At 39.3% G+C, this 23,092-nt stretch overlaps 1 protein-coding gene across 1 annotated transcript in view; it reads right to left on the bottom strand.

Annotated features, from left to right (window-relative positions):
• Positions 1-23,092, bottom strand: part of grk4.L (G protein-coupled receptor kinase 4 L homeolog) — a 167,471-nt gene that overhangs the window by 27,785 nt on the left and 116,594 nt on the right. Inside the window, 3 exon segments of the mRNA NM_001093527.1 lie at positions 622-714; positions 12,177-12,277; positions 19,972-20,049. Of these exon segments, the coding sequence (NP_001086996.1) occupies positions 622-714; positions 12,177-12,277; positions 19,972-20,049 (272 nt within the window).

Raw genomic sequence — 23,092 nt, 5'->3', positions numbered from 1 at the left:
CGTAATTCGGAGCTTTGGATATTGGGTTTCCGGATAAGGGATCCTATATTAATTTAAATGTACTCACAACTCAAATGGGAGGTTATCTGTAAAAAAATTTGAAACGTCTAAAATTCGATCGAATGGGAACGATGGGAAAAATTGTTTCGTATTTGAATACAAGCGAATCGAATTTTCCTCCGAAAAAAATAGAATGTCAGGAAGGCTATTAACATATTCAAATGGGTCAATGAACCTCTGCCATTGACTTTGTAAACGAACTCGGCGGGTTTTAGGTGGCGAATATTCAAATTGTGATACATCTCACATTTCTCATTTCTCAAATTTACATTCGAATTGGGGGATTAAAATTCGAATGTGTGAATTTTGACATCAAAATGAATTCAAATTTACTATTCAACCCTTAATAAATCTGCCTCTAAATATAGAATTGCTCTGAGTGCTCAACTGCATTTTTCATTCATTTTTTTCTCATTTTCAAGATATTAGCAGATGCTAATAAAACTGCTGATAATAATGAGCAACATCACATTTTTCTCTAACTTCAATATTTTACTCATTTTTGCCAGGGCAGTTCAGTATTTGAGAAATTTATTTGACAGTTCAGTGTAACGTACTTACCTCTCCAGCCATTTCCACTGTAGGAATCGTGAAAAGTACATACTGTCTTGAAAATCCCCAAATGGAATTCCACTCAAGTAATCATGTACAACTCTGCAAACAAAATATTGTATAGATTAGCTCTTAACTACATGCCAAGCTAAAGAGAATATTTTCCACAACTGTATTCTGCAGATTCTTTTCATATAAAAATGTACATTAAAGATGTTCTTTAAAAAATATGGGCCAGTTTTTTTCTTCCAAGACAGTCCTTAGTACTTAAATCCCTTTAAGTAAATAGGTAAAGAATGCTAGAAAGGGAGATGGGTAAGTTAGATCAGGGGAGGGTTTTTATTTCATTTTCTGTTAATTATAGCACCACAACATTTAGACTTTAGAGATAATATACATCAATCACATCAGTCCCTACCCCAGTGGAGCTTACAATCTAAGTAAGAGTCCTGCAGCAGGTTGGGTACCCACGGAATATCTGCAAGGCAGTCGGGTCTCGAGCAGAATCCATTTCTTGATGTCCGGACCCTGCAGGTGGCCCACAGGTACCAGTTGCAGTTGGGTAGGATACAGGCTGCCAATTAAAGGGGTTGTTCACCTTCCAAACAATTTTTGCAGTTCACTTGTTTTCAGATTCTAACAGCTGCCTTTAGGGCAGAGACGCACTCAGATTCGGGGAGATTAGTCGCCCAGCGACAAATCTCCTCTTTTTCAGGCAACTAATCTCCCCGAACTGCCTTCCCCAAAAACGAAGCACCCGAAGTGCCATCCCGCCGACGATTTACATTCTAGCTGTCGGGATGGCACTCGGAGCGCTTCATTTTCCGAAGTCGCCCGAAGTTGCCTCACAAGGAAATTTACATTCTAGCCAGTGTTCAGGGAGATTAGTCGCCCTGAAGAAGAGGAGATTTGACGCCGAGCAACTAATCTCCCTGAATCTGAGCGTGCGTCTCTGCCCTTAAAGGGCACCTATCACAGCCAAAATCAAACACATATTAACAATCTGACCAGTACAACATAAACACGTTTAATCAAACTACATATATAGTTTTTTGGAAAAAAAACTGCAGGTTTTAAAAAATCCCTTACTTTGTCAAATGGGTTCTTTCACTGAGGGAGGCCATATTGAGACTATAACAGAGACTATAATATGCAAATTTCAGGAGCATGCTCAGATTGTAACACTGCTTTGAGTATTCTACCCAGAATGCCTTGTTTTAGTAAACTCCTCCACTAGAAGTATCAGGAGATTTCTCTATCTTGTCCCCTGCTGGTGATGTTATTATGCAAATGAAGGACACACACTAACTTCCAGCAGGTGGCAGCACTACTGTACAGCAGTTAACACACAGAGTTTTGGCTGATTTGAAAATAGCTTAGAAGGGTTGATAAGCAACAAGGAATTTCAACTGAGCATGTGCGAGATTTCAGATTTTACCCGGTAAGCGGGTCAGGCTTGGGGTAAGCTGATCTCTAATCTAAGGTCCACATCACATTTAATACAATGGGGACACATTTTTTTATCAAGAGTGAAAGGAACAGTTACACCAAAAGATTAAATTGTTTGAAACTATTTAAAAAATAATATGTAGAAAACTGGTGTGTTTGCTTCAGAAACTCTAATATAGTCTATATAAACAAGCTGCTGTGTAGCCATGGGGGCAGCCATTCAAGCACAGGATACACAGTAGATAACAGATAAGTACTACTATAGTTTATATAAACAAGCTGCTGTGTAGCCATGGGGGCAGCCATTCAAGCACAGGATACGCAGTAGATAACAGATAAGTACTACTATAGTTTATATAAACAAGCTGCTGTGTAGCCATGGGGCAGCCATTCAAGCACAGGACACACAGTAGATAACAGATAAGTACTACTATAGTTTATATAAACAAGCTGCTGTGTAGCCATGGGGGCAGCCATTCAAGCACAGGATACACAGTAGATAACAGATAAGTACTACTATAGTTTATATAAACAAGCTGCTGTGTAGCCATGGGGGCAGCCATTCAAGCACAGGATACGCAGTAGATAACAGATAAGTACTACTATAGTTTATATAAACAAGCTGCTGTGTAGCCATGGGGCAGCCATTCAAGCACAGGACACACAGTAGATAACAGATAAGTACTACTATAGTTTATATAAACAAGCTGCTGTGTAGCCATGGGGGCAGCCATTCAAGCACAGGATACACAGTAGATAACAGATAAGTACTACTATAGTTTATATAAACAAGCTGCTGTGTAGCCATGGGGGCAGCCATTCAAGCACAGGATACACAGTAGATAACAGATAAGTACTACTATAGTTTATATAAACAAGCTGTTGTGTAGCCATGGGGCAGCCATTCAAGCACAGGATACGCAGTAGATAACAGATAAGTACTACTATAGTTTATATAAACAAGCTGCTGTGTAGCCATGGGGCAGCCATTCAAGCACAGGATACGCAGTAGATAACAGATAAGAACTACTATAGTTTATATAAACAAGCTGTTGTGTAGCCATGGGGGCAGCCATTCAAGCACAGGTTACATAGCAGAAAACAGATGCACTCTGCAGGATCCCATTGTATACAGAGCTTATCTGTTATCTGATAAGTATCCTGGCACTTTTCTCCTTTTTTAGTTTGAATGGCTGGCCCCATGGCTACACAGCAGCCCATTAACATAAATTATAGTTGTCTTTCTAAAGCAAACACATAACTTCTACTAACGTGCTACAGTACATTATGTTTTAATTACTTTAAAATGCTTTCATTTTAAGGTGTTACTGTTACCGGGGCAGCAGGAGGAAATACTTGCAAGCGGGAGGAGAACATAAAGTTCTTGCAAACAATGCCCTAGCTGGAAGCCCACCAGGTCTCCTCCTGCTTACTGCAAGTCGAACAAGTGTTTTCAGCCAGTTGAGCAAATGCAGCATGAGGATGTGTAGACCATTTTCAGGGTTTAGTCCTGCCTTACACTATATGGGGTAGGGAAGAGTAGGTGGCAGTCAGGAGGCCTCTATCAACCAATAGAGCGTAACAGAGGATGGAGGGTACACAGATGGAAAGCAGAGGGAATTCATCTCCTATGAGAACAACACAGTCTTATATATAAATAACCATAAACCTGATAGACAGACATAGAACTAAGAAGACAATGCTGTGAGCAGTTTATATCCCTTAGCCTAAGCCTTTAAATGGGAACGATTATGAAAATGTAATATATATATATATATATATATATATATATATATATAGATATAGATATAGATATAGATATATATATATATATATATATATATATATATACATATTATATTAATATATAATATCTAACTGAAATTAGAAATTTTCAATATATATTCAATGAAAAAATCTGAATCATTTCTGAAATAATCAAGTTATTCTATACTCGACCCCTCTCAGCATGGTCTCTTCATGGAGGAGTTGGGAGACTGATTTTCAATGACAGATAGATCCAATATATCTTATAGGGGGTTTTTTTGCCTAGAAGATGTACAAGAGCTCACTTTTTTAAAAGCACCAGAAATCCTGTCTCTCTACATGCAGAATTTGTGCCAATCAGTTTTTTTTTTTGTTACATTTTGTTTGTACTGGAATCAGTACAAACAGTTGGAGTCAGACTCCAACTCCAACATGAACACAGAATGTAGATATTCTAAGAAAGGGGCAGTGAGGCTTAACTTAATTATTTCAGAAACAGAATTTTGAACTGATTATATCTATAGTTTCTTATTTTATTGTGATAAAACATTACATTTCATGATAGTTCCCCTTTAATTTTAAATGAAGTATGTAACAGCCTAAATCAAAAGGGACCCGAATAGGTAGATTGTGGGAAGGGACAGTGGGCAGAAAGCCATTTGGTCTGAGGGCGACGAGTGAAATGAGGATACAGGGCCATTATCATTTGTTACTACAACGTTTTCACTGAGCTTGAACCTTCTCTTACGCTAAATGTTAGAACAAAAAGGAAGATTTAAGACAAAGAAGTCTGACAATTGTAGTTCTAGCTGTTTTACATGATTTCAGAATAAATGTAACAGCTCCACTAGGTTCCTTTGAGTGGATAGTGTAATCCAAAGCAAAATCTCAAACAAAAGTAACAAGGAACCTTTCAAAAAAGTTGGATGTCATTTCATTTAATATGGAGGTGTGTTTGTTTTTCTTGAAAAGGTTCCAGCTGACGTTGGCACTATTCAATACTATGTGAACTGTCAACATTCTAATCATCTCATTACTACAGGTTGTTCTTGCCCTGTTATCATTCAGAAGCTGGTTTTATCCAACCCACCTCGGTTTTGGTTACAGACAGACAACACAGAGCGAGCGTGTTATTACAATCCAATCAGAACACAAGAAGAAACCAGAATATTAAAAAATACAAAACATCAGGGCATGGTAAAATGTGACATTCACAAGACCTGAATACCCATTAATTCAAATCAAAAGGATTATTTAGATCTAGAAGAACAATTTTACCACTAAAACCTGACTATGTCAATTACACCCTTTATTCAGGGTCTACAAAACATCAGATAGACAACATGTTGATCCAAATTGGCCATACAATGGCTGATACTCAATAGTATTCGTCCAATCAGACCACGGCATGAAAAGACGGTTACTATATTTGTGATCCAATGGCTATCCATGGTATAAACCTGACTAGGTAAATTACACCCTTTATTCAGGGTCTACAAAACATCAGATAGACAACATGTTGACCCAAGTTGGCCATACTCTGGCAGATACTCATCGGTATCTGTCCAATCAGACCACAGCTTGAACAGACGGGTACTATCTCTGTGAACCAATGGATATCCATGGTATAAACCTGGCTAGGTCAATTACACCCTTTATTCAGGGTCTAAAAAACATCAGATAGACAACGTGTTGATCCAAGTTGGCCATACACTGGCTCATACTCGTCAGTATCCATCCAATCAGACCACGGCTTGAACAGACCGATACTATATCTGTGATCCAATAGATATCCATGGTATAAGGATCATCTGCCCATCATCCATGTTCTGAAAATCATATAAAGCATTTGTATATGTATTGCAAACTCTAGTTCAGTTCTTTTACTAGTAAAGTCCAAATGAGTGTATTTATTTGAGGCCGCAGAGTGCTTCCAATTTACCTTGCCCACTAGCAGTCTAAAGCTGCTAATATCTCAGAAACTAACTAAATAAGAAAATTCATGTAATTTGCAATGTAAAGCTGGCCATAAACACACAGATCCTATCGTACAAATCGAGGATTCGTATGATTTTCTGATCGTGTGTGGAGTGCGCCGACAGCTTTCGTCAGCGGGAGATCGGTCGTTTGGTCGATCGGTCAGGTTTGATTTTGACCAGACCGATCCCGCCGGAGCCCATTGCACATCGTAATCTGATCGGCCATACGGCCGAACAATCAGATTACCCCCGATATAGCCATGCTCGTTAATGGCATATCGGGGAAAGATCCGCTTGTTTAGCGATGTCGCCAAACGAGCGGATCTTTACGTCTATGGTCACCTTAAGTGTTTAGAGGAACAATCTGGATAAATTTACACCATTTTATATTTCTGGGTTCAGATCCCCTTTAAATTTTTCATCCTTCTATCAGTGCAACCGTGCAAAGCGGAAACACCCGATATCCTCAAGGCCCTTAAGCTCGATATTCTGAAATATTACTGTCAATTTTGCCACCTGAAACCACCGTTCCCCTTCTCTAGGTTCACAGAACAGAAACATATCTATTATTCGTACAATATGTATCTATAATCTTTATTTATATAGAACTACTGTGTACAAAGCACTTACATCTGTACAATACAGTAACAGTACAAACATAGCAATAAAATAAGAATAAATATACACAGTCACAAAAATAAATATACACAAAGAATAATTAAACGGCACAGGAGTAAGGCAGTAGAGCTTACAATTTAAGTACAGTAAGACTATAGAATCCAAAATTCCGTTTCTTCCACACATTCCTTATTCCATCTTGTACCATACATTTTATAGTTATGGCATCCGGAAAACCCTTTATCCAGAAAGCTCTAAATTATAGCACGGCTGTCTCCCATAGACTCCATTTTATCCAAATTTTTGAAAATTTCCTTTTTCTCTGTAATAATAAAACAGTAGCTTGGACTTGATCCCAATTAATATATAATTAATCCTTATTGGAAGCAAAACCAGTCTATTGGGTTTATTTACTGTTTGCATGATTTTGTAGTAGACTTAAAGTATGAAGATCCAAATTATGGAAAGATCTGCTTTCCGGAAAACCCCAGGTCCCGAGCATTCTGGATAACAGATCCCGTACCTATATATATTTACTGTATATTTCCAGTCAGTGACTTAGCTTGGATGACAGCAGCTCAGAGTATGTGTTCTGCATCATCAAAAAATAACATAGGGAGCAACTGGAGCCAATATTAAATTTCTAGCCTAATTCTTTGGTGAATTTATGATCTTCATTAATACAGATATAGGATCAGTTACCTGGAAACCCGTTATCCAGAAAGCTCCGAATTACAGAGAGGCCGTCGCCCACAAACTCCATTATAATCAAATAATCCAAATTGTTTCAAAATTATTTCCCTTTTTCTGTGTAATAATAAAACAGTAGCTTGTACTTGATTCCAACTAAGATATAATTAATCCTTATTGGAAGCAAAACCAGTTTATTGGGTTTTTTAAATGTTTACATGATTTTCTAGTAGACTTAAGGCATGAAGATCTAAATTACAGAAGATCCTTTATTCGGAAAACCCCAGGTCCCGAGCATTATGGATAACAGGTCTCATACCTGTACAAATCAAAATGGGCCTACACATCTTTAGCATACCAATTAAAAGGCAAGCACATATACTGTAGCTGAGTTTCCCCTTTAACTTCAAGACTACGTCAGGGAAAAATCCCCTTTCTGGACGCTGAAGTGCCTGGGTGTGAAACCTATGGATCGATTTAGCCACCTAGGAAGCAAGTCTCCCACGAACAGCGGAAACAAAATGCCCAGCTAAAGGTCAATCGCACATGCATTCCATTCATTGCAGGGGGATGAATATGCAATCAGGTCTGTTCTAGATTCCAGATAAACATGTCACAGGCTAATAATTCATCTAGGAGGATCATATGGAGAACAGTACATTCAAATCTTTTGCACAGAGGAACAACATCGCTGTTCCATATATTTCAAAAACAAAAGTTTTAAAAAAAAATCAAACCAAAAATAGTGATAATAAACGAATCATACAGTTTAATATTATTAACAGACTGTGTTTCAGTAAGTGTAGCAAGGGCATTAACCCAATCTCCCGAGTCGGCAGCTTATTAGCCCGTATGTGGGGCCATCTGACGGGCTACCCAGATGTCATTTGGGCAGGGTAAAAAATCCCATCATCCCGAACATCTGTTCGTTGATTCAGTCCCGTGATCCGACCACCTCCACTCTTATCCGATCGTTGGGCACTAGGGACCACGATCGGATCAGCTCGATATCGCCCACCTCAAGGGGTAGAGATCCACTCGTTTGGCCACATCGCCCTGTGTATGGCCACCTTAAAGGGATACTGTCATGGGAAAACATGTTTTTTTTTCTAAAACACGCCAGTTAATAGTGCTGCTCCAGCAGAATTCTGCACTGAAATCCATTTTTCAAAAGAGCAAACAGATTTTTTTATATTTCATTTTGAAATCTGACATGGGGCTAGACATATTGTCAATTTTCCAGCTGCCCCCAGTCATGTGACTTGTGCTCTGATAAACTTCAATCACTCTTTACTGCTGTACTGCAAGTTGGAGTGATATCACCCCTCCCTTCCCCCCCAGCAGCCAAACAAAAGAACAATGGGAAGGTAATGAGGTAGCAGCTCCCTAACACAAGATAACAGCTGCCTGGTAGATCTAAAGCTGGCCATAGATGTAAAGATCTTTAAAAGATCTTTTCTTTATCGTGAGACCACGATTATCTCGAAACGATTGTTTAAATGTAAGATGTGTCCATCAACTAAAAAGACCATTTCAGGCAATATTGCCAGCAAAACTGAAGGGGAGCTGTCTGCTTGGCCCTGCAAACATAGATAGATTGCACTGGGACCAATAAAGATTTTTAAATCTGGCCAAATCAATTTTCTGACAGATGTTGGACGAAAAATACAGGTAGAGGACCGTATCAACTAGCCGATGCAATCCTCTATTGCCAAAACATCAAACCTGCCCGATCAATATCTGGCTGATTTTTGGCCTGATATAGATCGGGGAGACTTGACAGAACACCCCATACACAGGCAGATAAGATTCCAAATTGGTCCAAAGGACTGCTATCAGCAGCTTTAATCTGCCCGTGTATGACCACCTTAAAGGAGAAAGAAAGTCGTTTAGCATTTAGGGGTGACAAATGTTAGGATTAACCCCGGGCCGGTGCAGTTTTGTGCTGATAGGAGCACCAGACGAGCAGGATCTCCTGATGTGTTATCACTTAAAAGCCTGGGGCCACATAAGAGCGACAGTGAAAACTTGCACTTGCAGAGCACTCAGACTTCTCCAAAGGACTACAATGGTGGTGATGAGTTATTTTCTAGGCTCAGCCATACCAACATGTTAATCACAGAATAGTCTTAGAATAAACAGACAAGATCGTTCCTGTTGACAGTCCTGGACAAAATCTGGAACCTAAGTTTTTGTAAACATTGCTATGTATTGAACTGGATTTGGGCACCTTTCTAGGTGTAGCTGCACACCATTTACACTTAGAATAAAACATGGACTATAGACCACAGCACAAACACCTAACTCCCAACATTTTGGAAATAAAAACAGGGATAAAAAGTTGGCGTGCGTAGCAATTTTATTTTTGATCACGCCCATTTTTGTGGCCACACCCTCTAATTACCATGTTAATTTTACAAAATTTTGCAGGTTATGAAAGTTTGGACATATTTCTGTGGTGTTTTTTTTTTCAGTTATTACAGTTTTACTAATGAAGGTGAATTGCCCTTTAAGCTGTGAGTCTAACTTTGCCCAAGGCACTAGTGATGTGGTCGGGCGGGTTCGTGCCGACCCCTGGACGAAATCGCGACCTAGTACTGCCGGCGCCGGAATTTATAGACTTCCACCTGCCCCGCCCCTTTTGTGACATCACTGCGGGGCGGGCGCGGGTCTATAAATAAAGGGGAGCAGCGGGCCCGGGTCAGATGCGGGTAGGGAGCGGGCGGGTCGGGTGCGGGTTGAGAAATTCTCGACCCGCACATCACTACAAGGCACCTATTATCTTATATTGTTACAATTACTTATTTGCGTATCTTGAAATTGTTACAAAAGTATCTTATCTGCAGCTGTGGCTGTTCTGGGCTCTCTGCCAAAAGCCAATTAAGTTAGAAACTGATTCTTTTTCTGCCTGTTCAGTGCAGAGAATAAAGGGACTTTCCAGTACAAATGAGGGACAGCAGGTTGAGCTGTCAAAAGAGGGACTGTCCCTTTAAAAACGCGACAGCTGGGAGGTATGCAAACACGGTATCTTCCTTTAAAACCCTCTGTTGCTGCATTCTGTTCATCCTCGAGGGGATCACTAGGGAATCTCTGTGAGTGCTTTATAGATCTCTGTGTCATAAACATGGTTTTTATAAAAATGTACCGTCACAGTAGCCACACTTCTCTACCGCAAAAGCGGGTACATAAAATAAGTGAAAAGGTGTCGGGTAGGAGAACGGTGTTTTCAAACTGAAGCTACAAACCACATTCCTTGGGATTCATTTAAAGACCTCTCCCTAAAGGGCACATAACTCTATTCCCCTTAATACTGTGAAAAGATACCAGGGATGACAGGGAATGCGTCATGAAATAAGCAGCATACACAACCATGGAAGTTCAAAAGTTGAATCCCGCTGCTTAATATTTCACCCCCATGGACCTAGGGGGAACATTCAGCAGGACGGAATGAATAAGTATTGCTTGGCCATGTTCTATAGAAAGCATACCAGAAGAGCAGATGTTATGAATTCCAAAAAAGTCATTAAAATATTCCTCAAAACAAGTAATCTTGCTAAATATGAAATACTGGCTCCACTTTTTTTTTTATTTTTTTAATAACTGTATTTCAATAAAGGGTAACTAAATCTCACAATGTTAAACACTGTGAACCTCAATCATCAAGGTGCTTTGTGGTGCCAAGCTCAAAACTGGCACAATTTCAATTCAATAAAAACACCATAGAGAAAATATTTGCATCCTCGACTTCTAGAGGAAGGAAAAACAAGTCTCAGTCTTCAGTTAAAATCAGATGGGGAAAGAAATCCAAAACAGCAACCAGACCAGTCCCCTAGGCAGACTAGGTAGGTCCCTAGGTAGGTAGGTAGGTAGGTAGGTAGGTAACTAGGTCCCCATGGCAAACAAAGATAGGGGTGGTACCATAGAGAAAGCAGAACCTGCAATTGCTGGGGAAAGAAAGAAGGTAAAGGTTGCTTTAAGAATTTCCCAGCTCTCACAATACCCATAAATGTAACCAACTCTTTACTATCACCATTGTGTGGCCGTGCTGATTATATGGGCTGAACCAAATCATTTTACTTCATGTAAAGTAGCTGGCCTACATCTGGACAGATACTCTTTATGTAGGTCCCACATCAGAACTGATAAATTAACATATTTCTTAAAGGAGAACTAAACCCTCTGCGATGTCCCCGCTGCCCCCCTCCCTGCCTCCCCTCTGCACAGTCTTACCCCAGAATTCTGTCCCCTCTTTAAATGGTGACCGCACATGCAGAGTGAGTGCAGCAGAACTCACGGGCGCCAACTTCTTCTCTTACACAAGAGAAGAAATGGCGCCCGTGAACTCTAATGTCCTGAATCTGCAACGAGGGGTAAGTAAAGAGTTATGGGCATTTACCAGTGTAACACCTAGGCTGGGGGGGAGCAGGGTCTATGTAGGGTAGGGGATTTTAATAAAAAAAGGGTTTGGTTCTCCTTTAAATTTATTTTTCAGTGTTATCTAATGGCATTCACCATTTTTCCAGAATATGGAAAAAGTCACCCAATACCAAAAAAATTCAGGAACATAAATAAAGGCCTTACTCATTTCGTGCCTGAAGACACTTAATAATACGCCTTGTTTGCTCACTACTTCTCCAAGATTTGGCCAAATTCTAAATTCTGAAATGTCATATACTGAACATGTGCAAATCCAAGCAATCGAACATATTATTATATGCAAACAGTTTTGTTGCCTTCAGTCACCCAATGCTTAAAGCTCATACGACCTTAAGGGTTTCAATTTGTGAGTCCTGCAAAAAATACAGAGATTTGATCGAATTTCAGAACCAAATTAATCTCTATTAATAACATATCCCTTTAAATTCGCAACAGTCCAAAAACAAATTAGCCGCTGGGGCACGTGAGATGCCATTCTAGCGAGTGCTGAATAACTGGCGTCCTGATGACGACTGTAAATACTGAAGTCACATTTATTCTCACATACAGACAACATCTGATGAGTTGGCGAAGCTTTGTAATATGGTCTGGCCAAAGTCTAACACGCCGGCTTCATTTACCCACCTAGTGCAGTCTTTGAAAAGTTCTCTGCAGGGGCTTTGCTCCAGCTTCTCCTTACATTCCTGTACTGTGTCCTGAGGTATTTCCGGCAAATGGGCTGCAGACTGGACAGACATGAAACGGAAGGAAAAGTAATGAAATCAGATAAGTATTGGCAGTGTACAGTATGGAAACAAAACATTATTGTGGCACCTGCTCCGAGCGGCTGATCTAATAACTAAGCAGCGCATTTACGGGCAGTTCATGTTTGGTTTGTTGCAACTTCACCCATTTCGCAGACAGAGGAACCTCAACATTTTGCATTACTATTGTAAAAAATGAAAACGGAAAATTTGCCTCATGGAAATAAAGTGTTTTCTAAATATAATCAATTAAAAAGTCAGTGCTGTTTCTGAAATAATATAAAATCAAGTTAAGGTGGCCCCTTCAAACCAACCCTAGAATAAAAATCTAACTAACTTTTTTTTTTTTTGGGACCAAGTCTGCTTGTTTGGTAGAAAGAGTAGATCTGGTAAGGTATGGCCACCTTACCTCTTCACTAATCCCCTCTAAGCAATCTGACTGTCTACATGCAGGGGTCAGAGTCAACGTTTGATGGCAGTTAGGTCAAATACATCACTGATCTGTGTTCCCTTTCCCTTGATAATGTAATAGCACTGTCTTTCCAAAAAATGGACTCCGACATAAAGCCCGCATGTAGAGAAACAGACTGATGAGAGGGGAAAAGTGAAAAGAAACTTGGTTATTTCAAAAACTGACTCTGACACAAAGCCTGCATGTAGAGGGACATACTGATGAGAGGGGAACAGTCAAGTGAAAAGGCTGATTATTTTAAAAACTGACTCTGACACAAAGTCTGTAGAGAGACATACTGATGAGAGTGGAAAAACTGACTCTGATACAAAGCCTACATGTAGAAAGACAGATGACAGGGCATAGTGAAGACGAATTTGATTATTTCAGAAACTGACTCTTGACACATATCTAGCATGTAGAGAGACAGATTGCTACGAAGGAAATAATGATATGTAACTTGGTTATTTAAAAAATGGCACAATATTTTTAATGACTATATTTAGACATTCCCATAAGATGGAGCTAGTTCCCCTTTAAAGAGTAAAAAAACAGGATTCAAAATATTTTATACATCTAGCACCTACTGTGGTTCTGTCCTTTTGTAAACAAAATATACATACCTAGAAAGAATTCCTGATCATTTTAACGATATGAAATGTGCTTCATTAATTAATACTGATAACAACTGTGATAATTATTTGACTCCCATACTCTAACTTAAAGGGGATATAAACCCAAAAATATAATTTTGCCTGATAAAATAATTAAATTGATTTTAAGCAGGTTTCCAAGAAACATTCATTACACTACTATTGCATTTGTAAATGTAATGACAAGTGGAAGCCGCATCTGTTAGTCCCTTTCTGCACTGCTGATTCTGCCTCTTGAAACAGTCTTGGACCCTTCTTCACAGGAACGTTAATCAGCTGGCTTCCGCTACACGGTTTTGAAAAGTCAGAACCACCACGGCCAAGGAAAGAAAACATATGAACACAGAGCCATCGATTTGCTTAAACTTTGCTGTCCCACATGAAGAACTGAGTAAATGGCCTTTGCTTTACTACCCAATGGACAGATGCATAATAAGGTTACCTCAGGCCTTCATATACATCAGTGATCCCCAACCAGTAGATCGTGAGCAACATGTTGCTCTCCAACCCCTTGGATGTTGCTCCCTGTGGCCTCAAAGCAGGGGCTTATTTTTGAATTCCAGGCTTGGAGGCAAGTTTTGGTTGTGTAAAAACCAGGTGCACTGCCAGAGCCTCAGAGTAGGTTGACAATCCACATAGGGGCTACCAAATGGCCAATCACAGCCCTTATTTGGCACCCCAAGAACATTTTTCATGCTTGTCTTGCTCCCCAACTCCTTTTACTTCCAAATGTTGCTCACGGGTTCAAAAGGTTGGGAACCCTGATATACATGATCCAGAGTACAGTGTATCCCTAGAGCTGAAATACTTTGGCTTAGCATGTACACTTTTTGTGCATGTTGGCATTTATAAATACAACCAGGAGTTGCCTTGCTAAGGTCTTTACCACTAACCCCAGGAGAGCCACATAGTGATCAAAAATAAATTGCAAGGTGAACTTCTCTGCAAGTGGCATGGAATTACACACAGTCTTCCTTATGTAAATCTTGCTGCCAAACCAGAGATAAAGCAAATACAGCTTTCATAACTCTACCATTCATTCGGTGGGAAAGCGATGTGTCCAGGTGACCTCCAAGAGTTGCACCACCTCTCAGGCCTTTACAACTGAAACAGTCAATTATCCGCATTTACACAAACCTGTCAATATTTGCATTACAGAGGTAATCTACGCAGTGGCTTTTAAACTGTTGATCACATATCAGGTGCACTTACAGTGACACACACAACTGAGAATGAAATATAAAACGACCAGGTTTTATTAGTAATATAGTAACATAGTAAGTTAGGTTGAAAAAAGACACACGTCCACCAAGTTCAACCTTTTAACTCTATTGTAACCTGCCTAACTGCCAGTTGGTCCAGAACAGGGATCCCCAACCTTTACAACCTGTGAGCAACATTCAGAAGTAAAAGGAGCTGGGGAGCAACACTAGTATGAAAAATGTTCCTAGAATGCCAAATAAAGGCTGTGATTGGCCATTTAGTAGCCCCTATGTGGATTGTCAACCTACATTGAGGCTCTGTTTGGTCGTGCACCTGGTTTTAATGCAATAAAACTTGCCTCCAAGCCAGGAATTCAAAAATAAGCACCTGCTTTGAGGCCACTGTGAGCAACATCCAAGGGGTTGGGGAGCAACATGTTACTCGTGAGATACTGGTTGGGGAACACTGATCCAGAGGAAGGCAAAATAACCCCATTTGAAGATCAAAGATGTGAGATCATGAACTGGCCAACACCACATAGGATGGGTACAAAAGGGAAAGTATAAAAAGAAATGCTGGGAGTTGTAGTCAACAACAACATCTGGATATCCACCACAGGTTGCCCAATTCTGATCTAATAATTTTTATCTTTTGACTCAGGAGAAAATTGCTGCAAACTAATAAACTACACGAAAAACATTAGAAAAGGCCAGTATTCAGAACTTGATTTTCTAAATTCAGCCAATGAAAGTAATGGCTGTGCAGAATACAAAAGAACAATAAAATTGTATGGGAAGATGATTGGCTACATGGCTTGTAAAACAGTGGGAGGGTCTGTTTGGGGGGGGGGGGGGGGGGTTATTTGTAGCTTCATTGGCCAATATGCTCAAAAAAGCACCCCAAATGACAATTTTCCAGGCACACAAACCACAAAGGCCCATTCAAGTCATAGATGCAGTCCTCTCCAAATAGATCTACCCTAAGGCCACCAGTAGGATTTTCTAGATATGTCCCTAACTATTCTTATGATGTGACAACAACAGCCTACATGGGCTCACCAATGGCAAGTGGACCATTAGCAGATCATGGAATATGATTATGTGAACCACCATTGCAAGAAAAAAATAAAATGTGGGCCAAAATAAAAAAAGAAGTGTTTTCATGCACCTCCTAACCACTCATCATGACAAAATGAGGTCTGTAGGACAGGGATATGCTGACAACTCCAAAGTGCCTACACTTTCTCTTTTTAGTTTATGCATACTATTAGATCATTGATGGTACTGTAAGGGAGGGTTGTCTCTTTCAGATTCTGAATTGGACTTTTAAGATTGTTTGGTTTAGGTAACACAGCATTTGCACCGACTATCTTAAAAAAGTCATACTTGGAAAAGTATGTTGAAAGGTGTTTTAAGTGTAGGAGAATTCAGTCAAATCCAAGCTATTTTTTATCAGGGTTCTGCTGAATCAAAGAGCCGGCCCAAGCCAAATCTGAACCATATGTCACGCTCAGATCGAGTATTTTTTGGCACGTAAATATAATACCACATCTGAGACTTATGGCCCATGAAGCCTATTGCACTCTTTGGCCTCTTGGCAACTTCTGTTCTGCCCCTGTTGATACACCCCTGAGTTACACTACTACAACACTACTACACCCCAACAGTTGGACCTGGTACTTCATTTATAGCTTTGTCAGACCGACACTAAGGAATATAAAGAATATGTTCTGGAATAGCCAAAAACCCTTTACAGTTCCACATCCTGACTATTGTAATAGGGCCACACTCTCGACAGGACAATGACCACCCGGAGGAAGTGACACAGGTTCCCAAACGCATTTTAATGCTTATCTGTGTAAGGGATTTTCATTTCCTAAGCTCCATGTCCATGTAAGAAAAACTGGAAGGGGTTTGCACAATGCATGCCTGAAACGAGGAATATAGAAAATCTGCACGTCTAGAAATAAACGTAATAATTTTACATTCCAAGAAAAGGAAGGAAGGGAGTAACGTAACTCAATGTCTAAAACAAAGGTGGGTGAGAGTACAGGCTGGACACTAGTTGTGTGATTATGCAAACACCAAGCCAGCCTGTTTGATTTAGAAATTTTGTTTTTGTTCTTGCTTGTTAATTAACTCAATCCAGCACTTTCTACTTCCCTCTCTTGGATACTGTAGCATAACAAGTTGATGAAAGTTTCTAACAGAGCTGTACTTGGCATTCACTTTATGAGCTGCCCTTGTGTGACAAACTATTCACAATCATTCACAAATGAGTGTATTCCAACATGCCTACACATGAATTCTGACTATTACTATTATTCATACAGCACCAGCAACTCCGCAGCACAGTTCTTAAGGCCGGCAAACATCAAGCGATACACAGGCATACTGAAACTCTAAAAATTGCTCTGACCACAGGGGCTTACAATCTAATTGTAGTCAAATCAGCTCGGACAGAGGGGCTGGTGCCCTTACCCAAAGCAACAGGTGTCTCATTCTCACTGTTCTATTCTACAAAGTATAACTGTATAACTCTATCCCACGCAGTCTAACTGCTCTTTCCCACATAGTCTAACCATTCTATCCTACACAGTGGAACCATTCTATCCTACACAGTCCAACCATTCTATCCTATAAAGTGTAACCATTCTATTCTACATTCTAACCATTCTATCCTACACAGTCTAAACGTTGTATTCTACACAGTTTAACCATTCTATCCTACACAGTTTAACTGTTCTATCCGACACAGTCTAACCGTTCTATCCGACACAGTCTAACCGTTCTATCCGACACAGTTTAACTGTTCTATCCTACACAGTCTAACTGTGCTATCCTACACTGTCTAACCGTTCTATCCTACACAGTCTAACCGTTGTATCCTACACAGTCTAACCATTGTATCCTACACAGTCTAACCATTCTATCCCACACAGTCTAACCATTCTATCCCACACAGTCTAACCGTTCTATGCTACACAGTCTAACCTTTCTATCCTACCAGTCAACAAATGCAAATGGAAGATGAATAAGAGAGTCCCTTAATAAGAGAGATAAGCAACCTAAACTAAAAATAACTATGACATTGAAACCTCCCAATCCTTCTCTGTCACCCTGACAACAACATAGCATTTTTACCTACAGGCTAAAAAGAGGTATTAGAGGCAGGTTAATAGTCAAAATAGCAATAAAGACCAACTGAAAGGTGCTATAGGTTGTGCTTGAGAACCAGGAACATGACACTTCAAGTCAAGACCAGATCAGCTCCCAATACAAATGCTTCTGCACAGCCATCTATATATTATTACCCAAACTTCATTGAAGGGGCACTGCTGCTATATTTAGAGTTCCCATTACTATTGATTGCTGATATCTTGCAAGTTAATGCTCATGTTGTTGACTGAATGAAATGAAACACATGTTCTAATGAATCCCGTCTTTCAGATGGAGAGTATCACTCATCAACATGTGTCCTGTGTTTAAAATGTAGTTTCCCTAGTTTGCAAACTGTTTATTTATCCAACTGAAAACTAAGAGGAAAAATGTTTTTTTATTAATGTATCTTGTTATATAATGTCAGGTTGTATTCTTAGAATGCAATGAGCTAATGAAAGAATTCTATAAGCTTGGACCTTGTACCCTCAACTCACCACTTAAATATCAGCTGTAGATCTGGACAATCCTTCTTTATATAATTATAAACAGTATGAGATTATGAGTTAACGTCACAAACTTTTTACTACCATTTCCTCTTAAGAAAATATTTATGTAAACCTTAGGAAGAAATAAATCATATGACAACCCATGTGGAACGTCTCACTCCTTCCACCATTTTGTTTCCACCCCTTGTTTCTGCTGTTCTCATTCAAGTACCAGAACAAAGCCTTTTCTGCCACCAATTAAATCCTTAGTTAGTGTTAAGGGCAACAGGTCATTCAGCTGCACACGCAAAATGTTCTTAAAATGAACAGGAATCCAGACAACCTACACATACCTACAGTTATCTGAATTATTGGTGTAATATGTCTTATGGTTAAAAAAGTTTGAGCTTTGATTCCACGCCAAACTTTTAAAAACACACTCAAAACTCATTTCCTGTTGCTATTGTACTTGGCCAAGAACATCTGTTTAACATTTCAGAGGATTGGAAGAATGAACAGTCACAATGTGCTGTCCAAGATGTGGAGGGAGCACGACTGTTTAAAGCTACCATTACCCATTAGTGGCAATGCTGCAATCTTAGAACTGCTTACTGTTCCCCACACACTATGGGGGCTAAAGTCTTATTGCCCAAATTTCTTGGAGACAGAGATAACAGTGGTGAATTATGTAAAGCTGAATATATAGTGGCTCTATAAAGGAAACTTCATATGACCAAATTTGCTCATAATCTTTTGCCTCACGTCTCCATCTCTAATTGGGGCCCATGTGGCTGCTGCTGTCACAACGTTCATTAAATAACACGGTTTCCCTTTGTGGCACCTTGTTATCATTTTTGCCCTGGGAAATCTAGCAATATCATATCTATTGATCTGGTACTTAGTGGCTGTTTTTGTGCAATGATCACTGCAGCAGTGCTGTTTTTGAGTCCAGCCCTTTCAAGTCACTGGTAGGATTTCCCAGTGTCAACCACTCCATCGATGTATCTGCTTGATCGTCCTTTCATGTCTGCTGTTGGCTCATACATTCTCTCAGCAGCCCATCTTTGGTTGCCACCTTACGGACGTACTCCTAGTCTAATTCTTTCTGGCTGGTGTACAGTCTCTGTGTATTGAACTTGGGATGGAAAATCCATACATGGTTTGGAGCTTGCAGACCTTCAGAGTTGCAGCCTCAATGTTTTCATTTGGCCAACTCAATATACCATCAGGATAACTGATGACTGGCAGGTTGTACGTGTTGATGGCATGGATCTTGCTCTTGCCATTGAGCAGGCTCTTCAGGACCTGCTTTATCATTTGGTGGTACTTGGATGTTGCCATCTACCTTGCCCCATCATCCTGGTTCCCATGTGACTTTGGGATACCAAGGTATTTGCAGCTGGTCTGTATGTCTGCTATTTGGCCTGCTGGCAGTTCGACTCCTTCAGTCATAACTACTTCCCTCTCTTTTTTACCATCCAGCCAGATTTTTATTTTATCAGTCTGATTTTCACACCCAAATGGTGGATGGTAATAGGACTGAACATTCAGGCAAATAAATTGGAAAACTTATATATTATGTGAAACTAACATCTTTCTCTTGTTTTCATTATTGTAACTACTACTTGAGGAGATAAATTGGGTTGGTGGCTATGGTTTCTTGTCTAAGCCAGTTTTGCTGTACTTCTGCAGAATCTGCTAAATTTGTCATAGTGACTCTCACCCCATTGTTGAAGTAGATGTCCAAAATCCTTAAGCCATGGTCTTTCCTCTTCTCATCTGGAGCCAGCTCGTATTCTGCCTAGACAAAGAAGACAAAAAAAGAAAAAAAAACCAGAGTCTGAGAAGACGTTTGAAATGATCTTAGAAGCACTTTGACACTTATTGAATGAGATCTGACTCGTTTGTCTGAATAGACAAAACTGTGTCATCCTGCAGTACAGGTATGGGACCTCTTGTCCAGAATACTCAGGATCTGGGGTTTTCCCGATCTTCATGCCTTAAGTCTACTAGAAAATCATGTAAACATTAAATAAAACCAACAGGCTGGTTTTGCTTAAAATAAGGATTAATTATATCTTAGTTGGGATCAAGTACAAGCTACTGTTTTATGATTACCGGGAAAAGGAAATCATTTTTAAAAACGTTTGGATAAAATGGAGTCTATGGGAGAAAGACTTTCCGTAATTTGAAGCTTTCTGGATAACGGGTTTTCAGATAACGGATCCCATACTTGTATAAGTAGGGTTGCACCAAAACCTAGATACGGCCGAATCCAAATTAGGATTCGGATTAGGTTCAGAAATTTGTCCTAAACTTATGTGCAGGATTCGGTATTCAACTAAATAAAAAAAAAATAACAAAAAACAAAAACAAATTTAGTGCATCCCTAATAACAAGATCACTAAAATAATGCTGTGCAACACCTAGTAACGATAGATTTAGTAGGTAAACCTATAACTTGAGAAAGAGCTCAGCTCGAAACATGTCGTGACACATTAAAGCACTTGAGTTTTGCAGTAAAGTTCTGCGTATTGGACCTATTATTAACCACCACCTTTATTGTTTGATCACTAAAATAATCATAGGGAAGTGTTACTGATCAGTTTGGGTTGGATATTCAAGTGTTAACCTTGTACTATTATGTCATAGCGAGGAAGGGGGTGTGTATATATATATATATATATATATATATATATATACAGTATATATATATATATATATATATATATATATATATATATATACTGAATAAAGTACCCCCTCTTGTAAAATATAATGATATTATAAGTTACCGAGGAGTTTCATGACAATATAAAAGTACGAGACCAAAGGCCGAGTGCTTTTATACAGGTCATGGAACTCTGAGGTAACTTCTAATATCCTCATATTTTGCAACTGGGGGTACTTTATTTATTATAATACACAAGTTTCAGTGAGTCATGTTACAGAAATGACATCACTACTCACCGTTTATAACTGATGACATCAGAACTCACCGTTTATAAGGATATAATTTACAAGATATTCATGCCTTTTGTGTATTATATATATATATATATATATATATATATATATATATATATGTCGTTTAATAGTCGAAACATATAGCAGCAAACAATTATATACATATACATTTTAATAATCCACTTTCATGACACACTGGGTGTAGTGAATAGAAGGATTTCTGTTGAGTGATATTTGCAAGTGTAGGAGATACAGACTTTGCCAGCATTTTGGATGAGAGCTCACAAGGGTTAGAATGACTGGATGAAAACACTTGACTGTGGACCATTGGGGAAGAAGTGGTATCAATTGGGGCTAAGGAGTTTATCACATTCCTTATGACCTTACACTGCCTTGGAGTAGCTTTATGTGTCCTATTTGTGACACAAGGCCAAGAGACTATTGCTCCCTCACTTATCCCCTTTACCAAATCTTCCACCATGGTGGATGGAAACAGGACCTTTTGAATTAAGCTAAGGAGGAACTTAGTTTCATTATTTTCCTTAGGAGGAAACTAATGAAATAAGAGTTTTTTCAAATCTGTTTATTTTTAATGCCTAAATCATTGTTTTAACGTAGTAGGGTTGCCAGCCACTGTAGCCACTGCCCTACTATGTGGATTAGTTCTCTTAATGTTGATTCATTCTTAACCTTCCCATACATATTTATTAATCATTCAATGAGCAATTAGATATGAGTAGACAGAGATTTATAAATGATGCACCTAATGAAAAAAGGGAAGGAGAAAAGAAATTATTTATATATTGATTTTCTCCCGTGGGACTCAAAGCACTTTTCAGCAATCAAGGCATCCATTATAGCCGCACTAAGTATGCTGGGACACAAGGCGGCGACTTGTCCAGGGTCACAAGACCCATACAAGTTGCCATATGGAATCGAACCAGGGTTTCTAGCATCCTACATCAGAGGCGGATCACTTAAAGGGCATGTAAAGTCAAAAAAATAAAATCTAATTTTTACTTTCTTTAACGAAAAAGAAACATATCTCCAATATACTTTAATTAAAAAATATGTACTGTTTTTATAAGAAACCTGACTGTATGCAGTGAAATTCTCCCTTCATTTACTGCTGTGGATAGGAATTGTCAGACCGTCCCTAACTGCTGAGCAGGGAAACAATCATACTTATGTACAGCAGGGGGAGCCCCCGCCTTACTTCCCAGCCATGCAGAACTCAAGCAGCTTTGTTTATGACGATCCCTAAGCAGCCCAGACCACACTGAGCATGTGCACAGTCTTAGTCTTGCAAAGATGTTTAACAAAGTTACAAGATGGTGACCCCCTGTAGCCAACTTTGAAAGCATAAATTATTTGTTTGATTAGGCTTGTGGCGCAGTAAGTTCATGTTTATATTTAGTATACAAAATACAGCATTTCTAGCCTTATTCTATTTTAGACGTTACATGCCCTTTAACCTCAAATTATGCTGGAAAGCCCAAGCATGTCTGCCCACAGACTGTAAACAAAAGGCACTATTTCTTGATGTGTAGTCTAACTTCTCTTTTGCGCCAAGACTTTGCCAATGGCAGAACAGATTCCTTGAAAGACAGAAACATCTATGATAATCTTTATTTATGTCTTTATTTGATCCCAACACTGCAAACCTGTCTCGGTTTAATGAAAAACCTCAAAACATCTGCAGAAGTTACATGACAAAACTGAATTCAGATTCCATCAGCTGACAGTTGCAGAGTTGCCTCCAGAATCGTAGCTCATCGGCCTCTTGTGGCTTTCAAAGTGTATGAAAGAAACTAAGCAATACTGAATTCCAAAAAAATGTGTTTAGGAGATCCAGCCAGAAGAACAGACTGTCATGT

This window comes from Xenopus laevis, chromosome 1L (assembly GCF_017654675.1).
Source record: "Xenopus laevis strain J_2021 chromosome 1L, Xenopus_laevis_v10.1, whole genome shotgun sequence".
Classification (NCBI taxonomy): domain Eukaryota; kingdom Metazoa; phylum Chordata; class Amphibia; order Anura; family Pipidae; genus Xenopus; species Xenopus laevis.
Note: the sequence above shows the minus strand (reverse complement) of the source record. Positions and strands in the feature narration are given on the sequence as shown.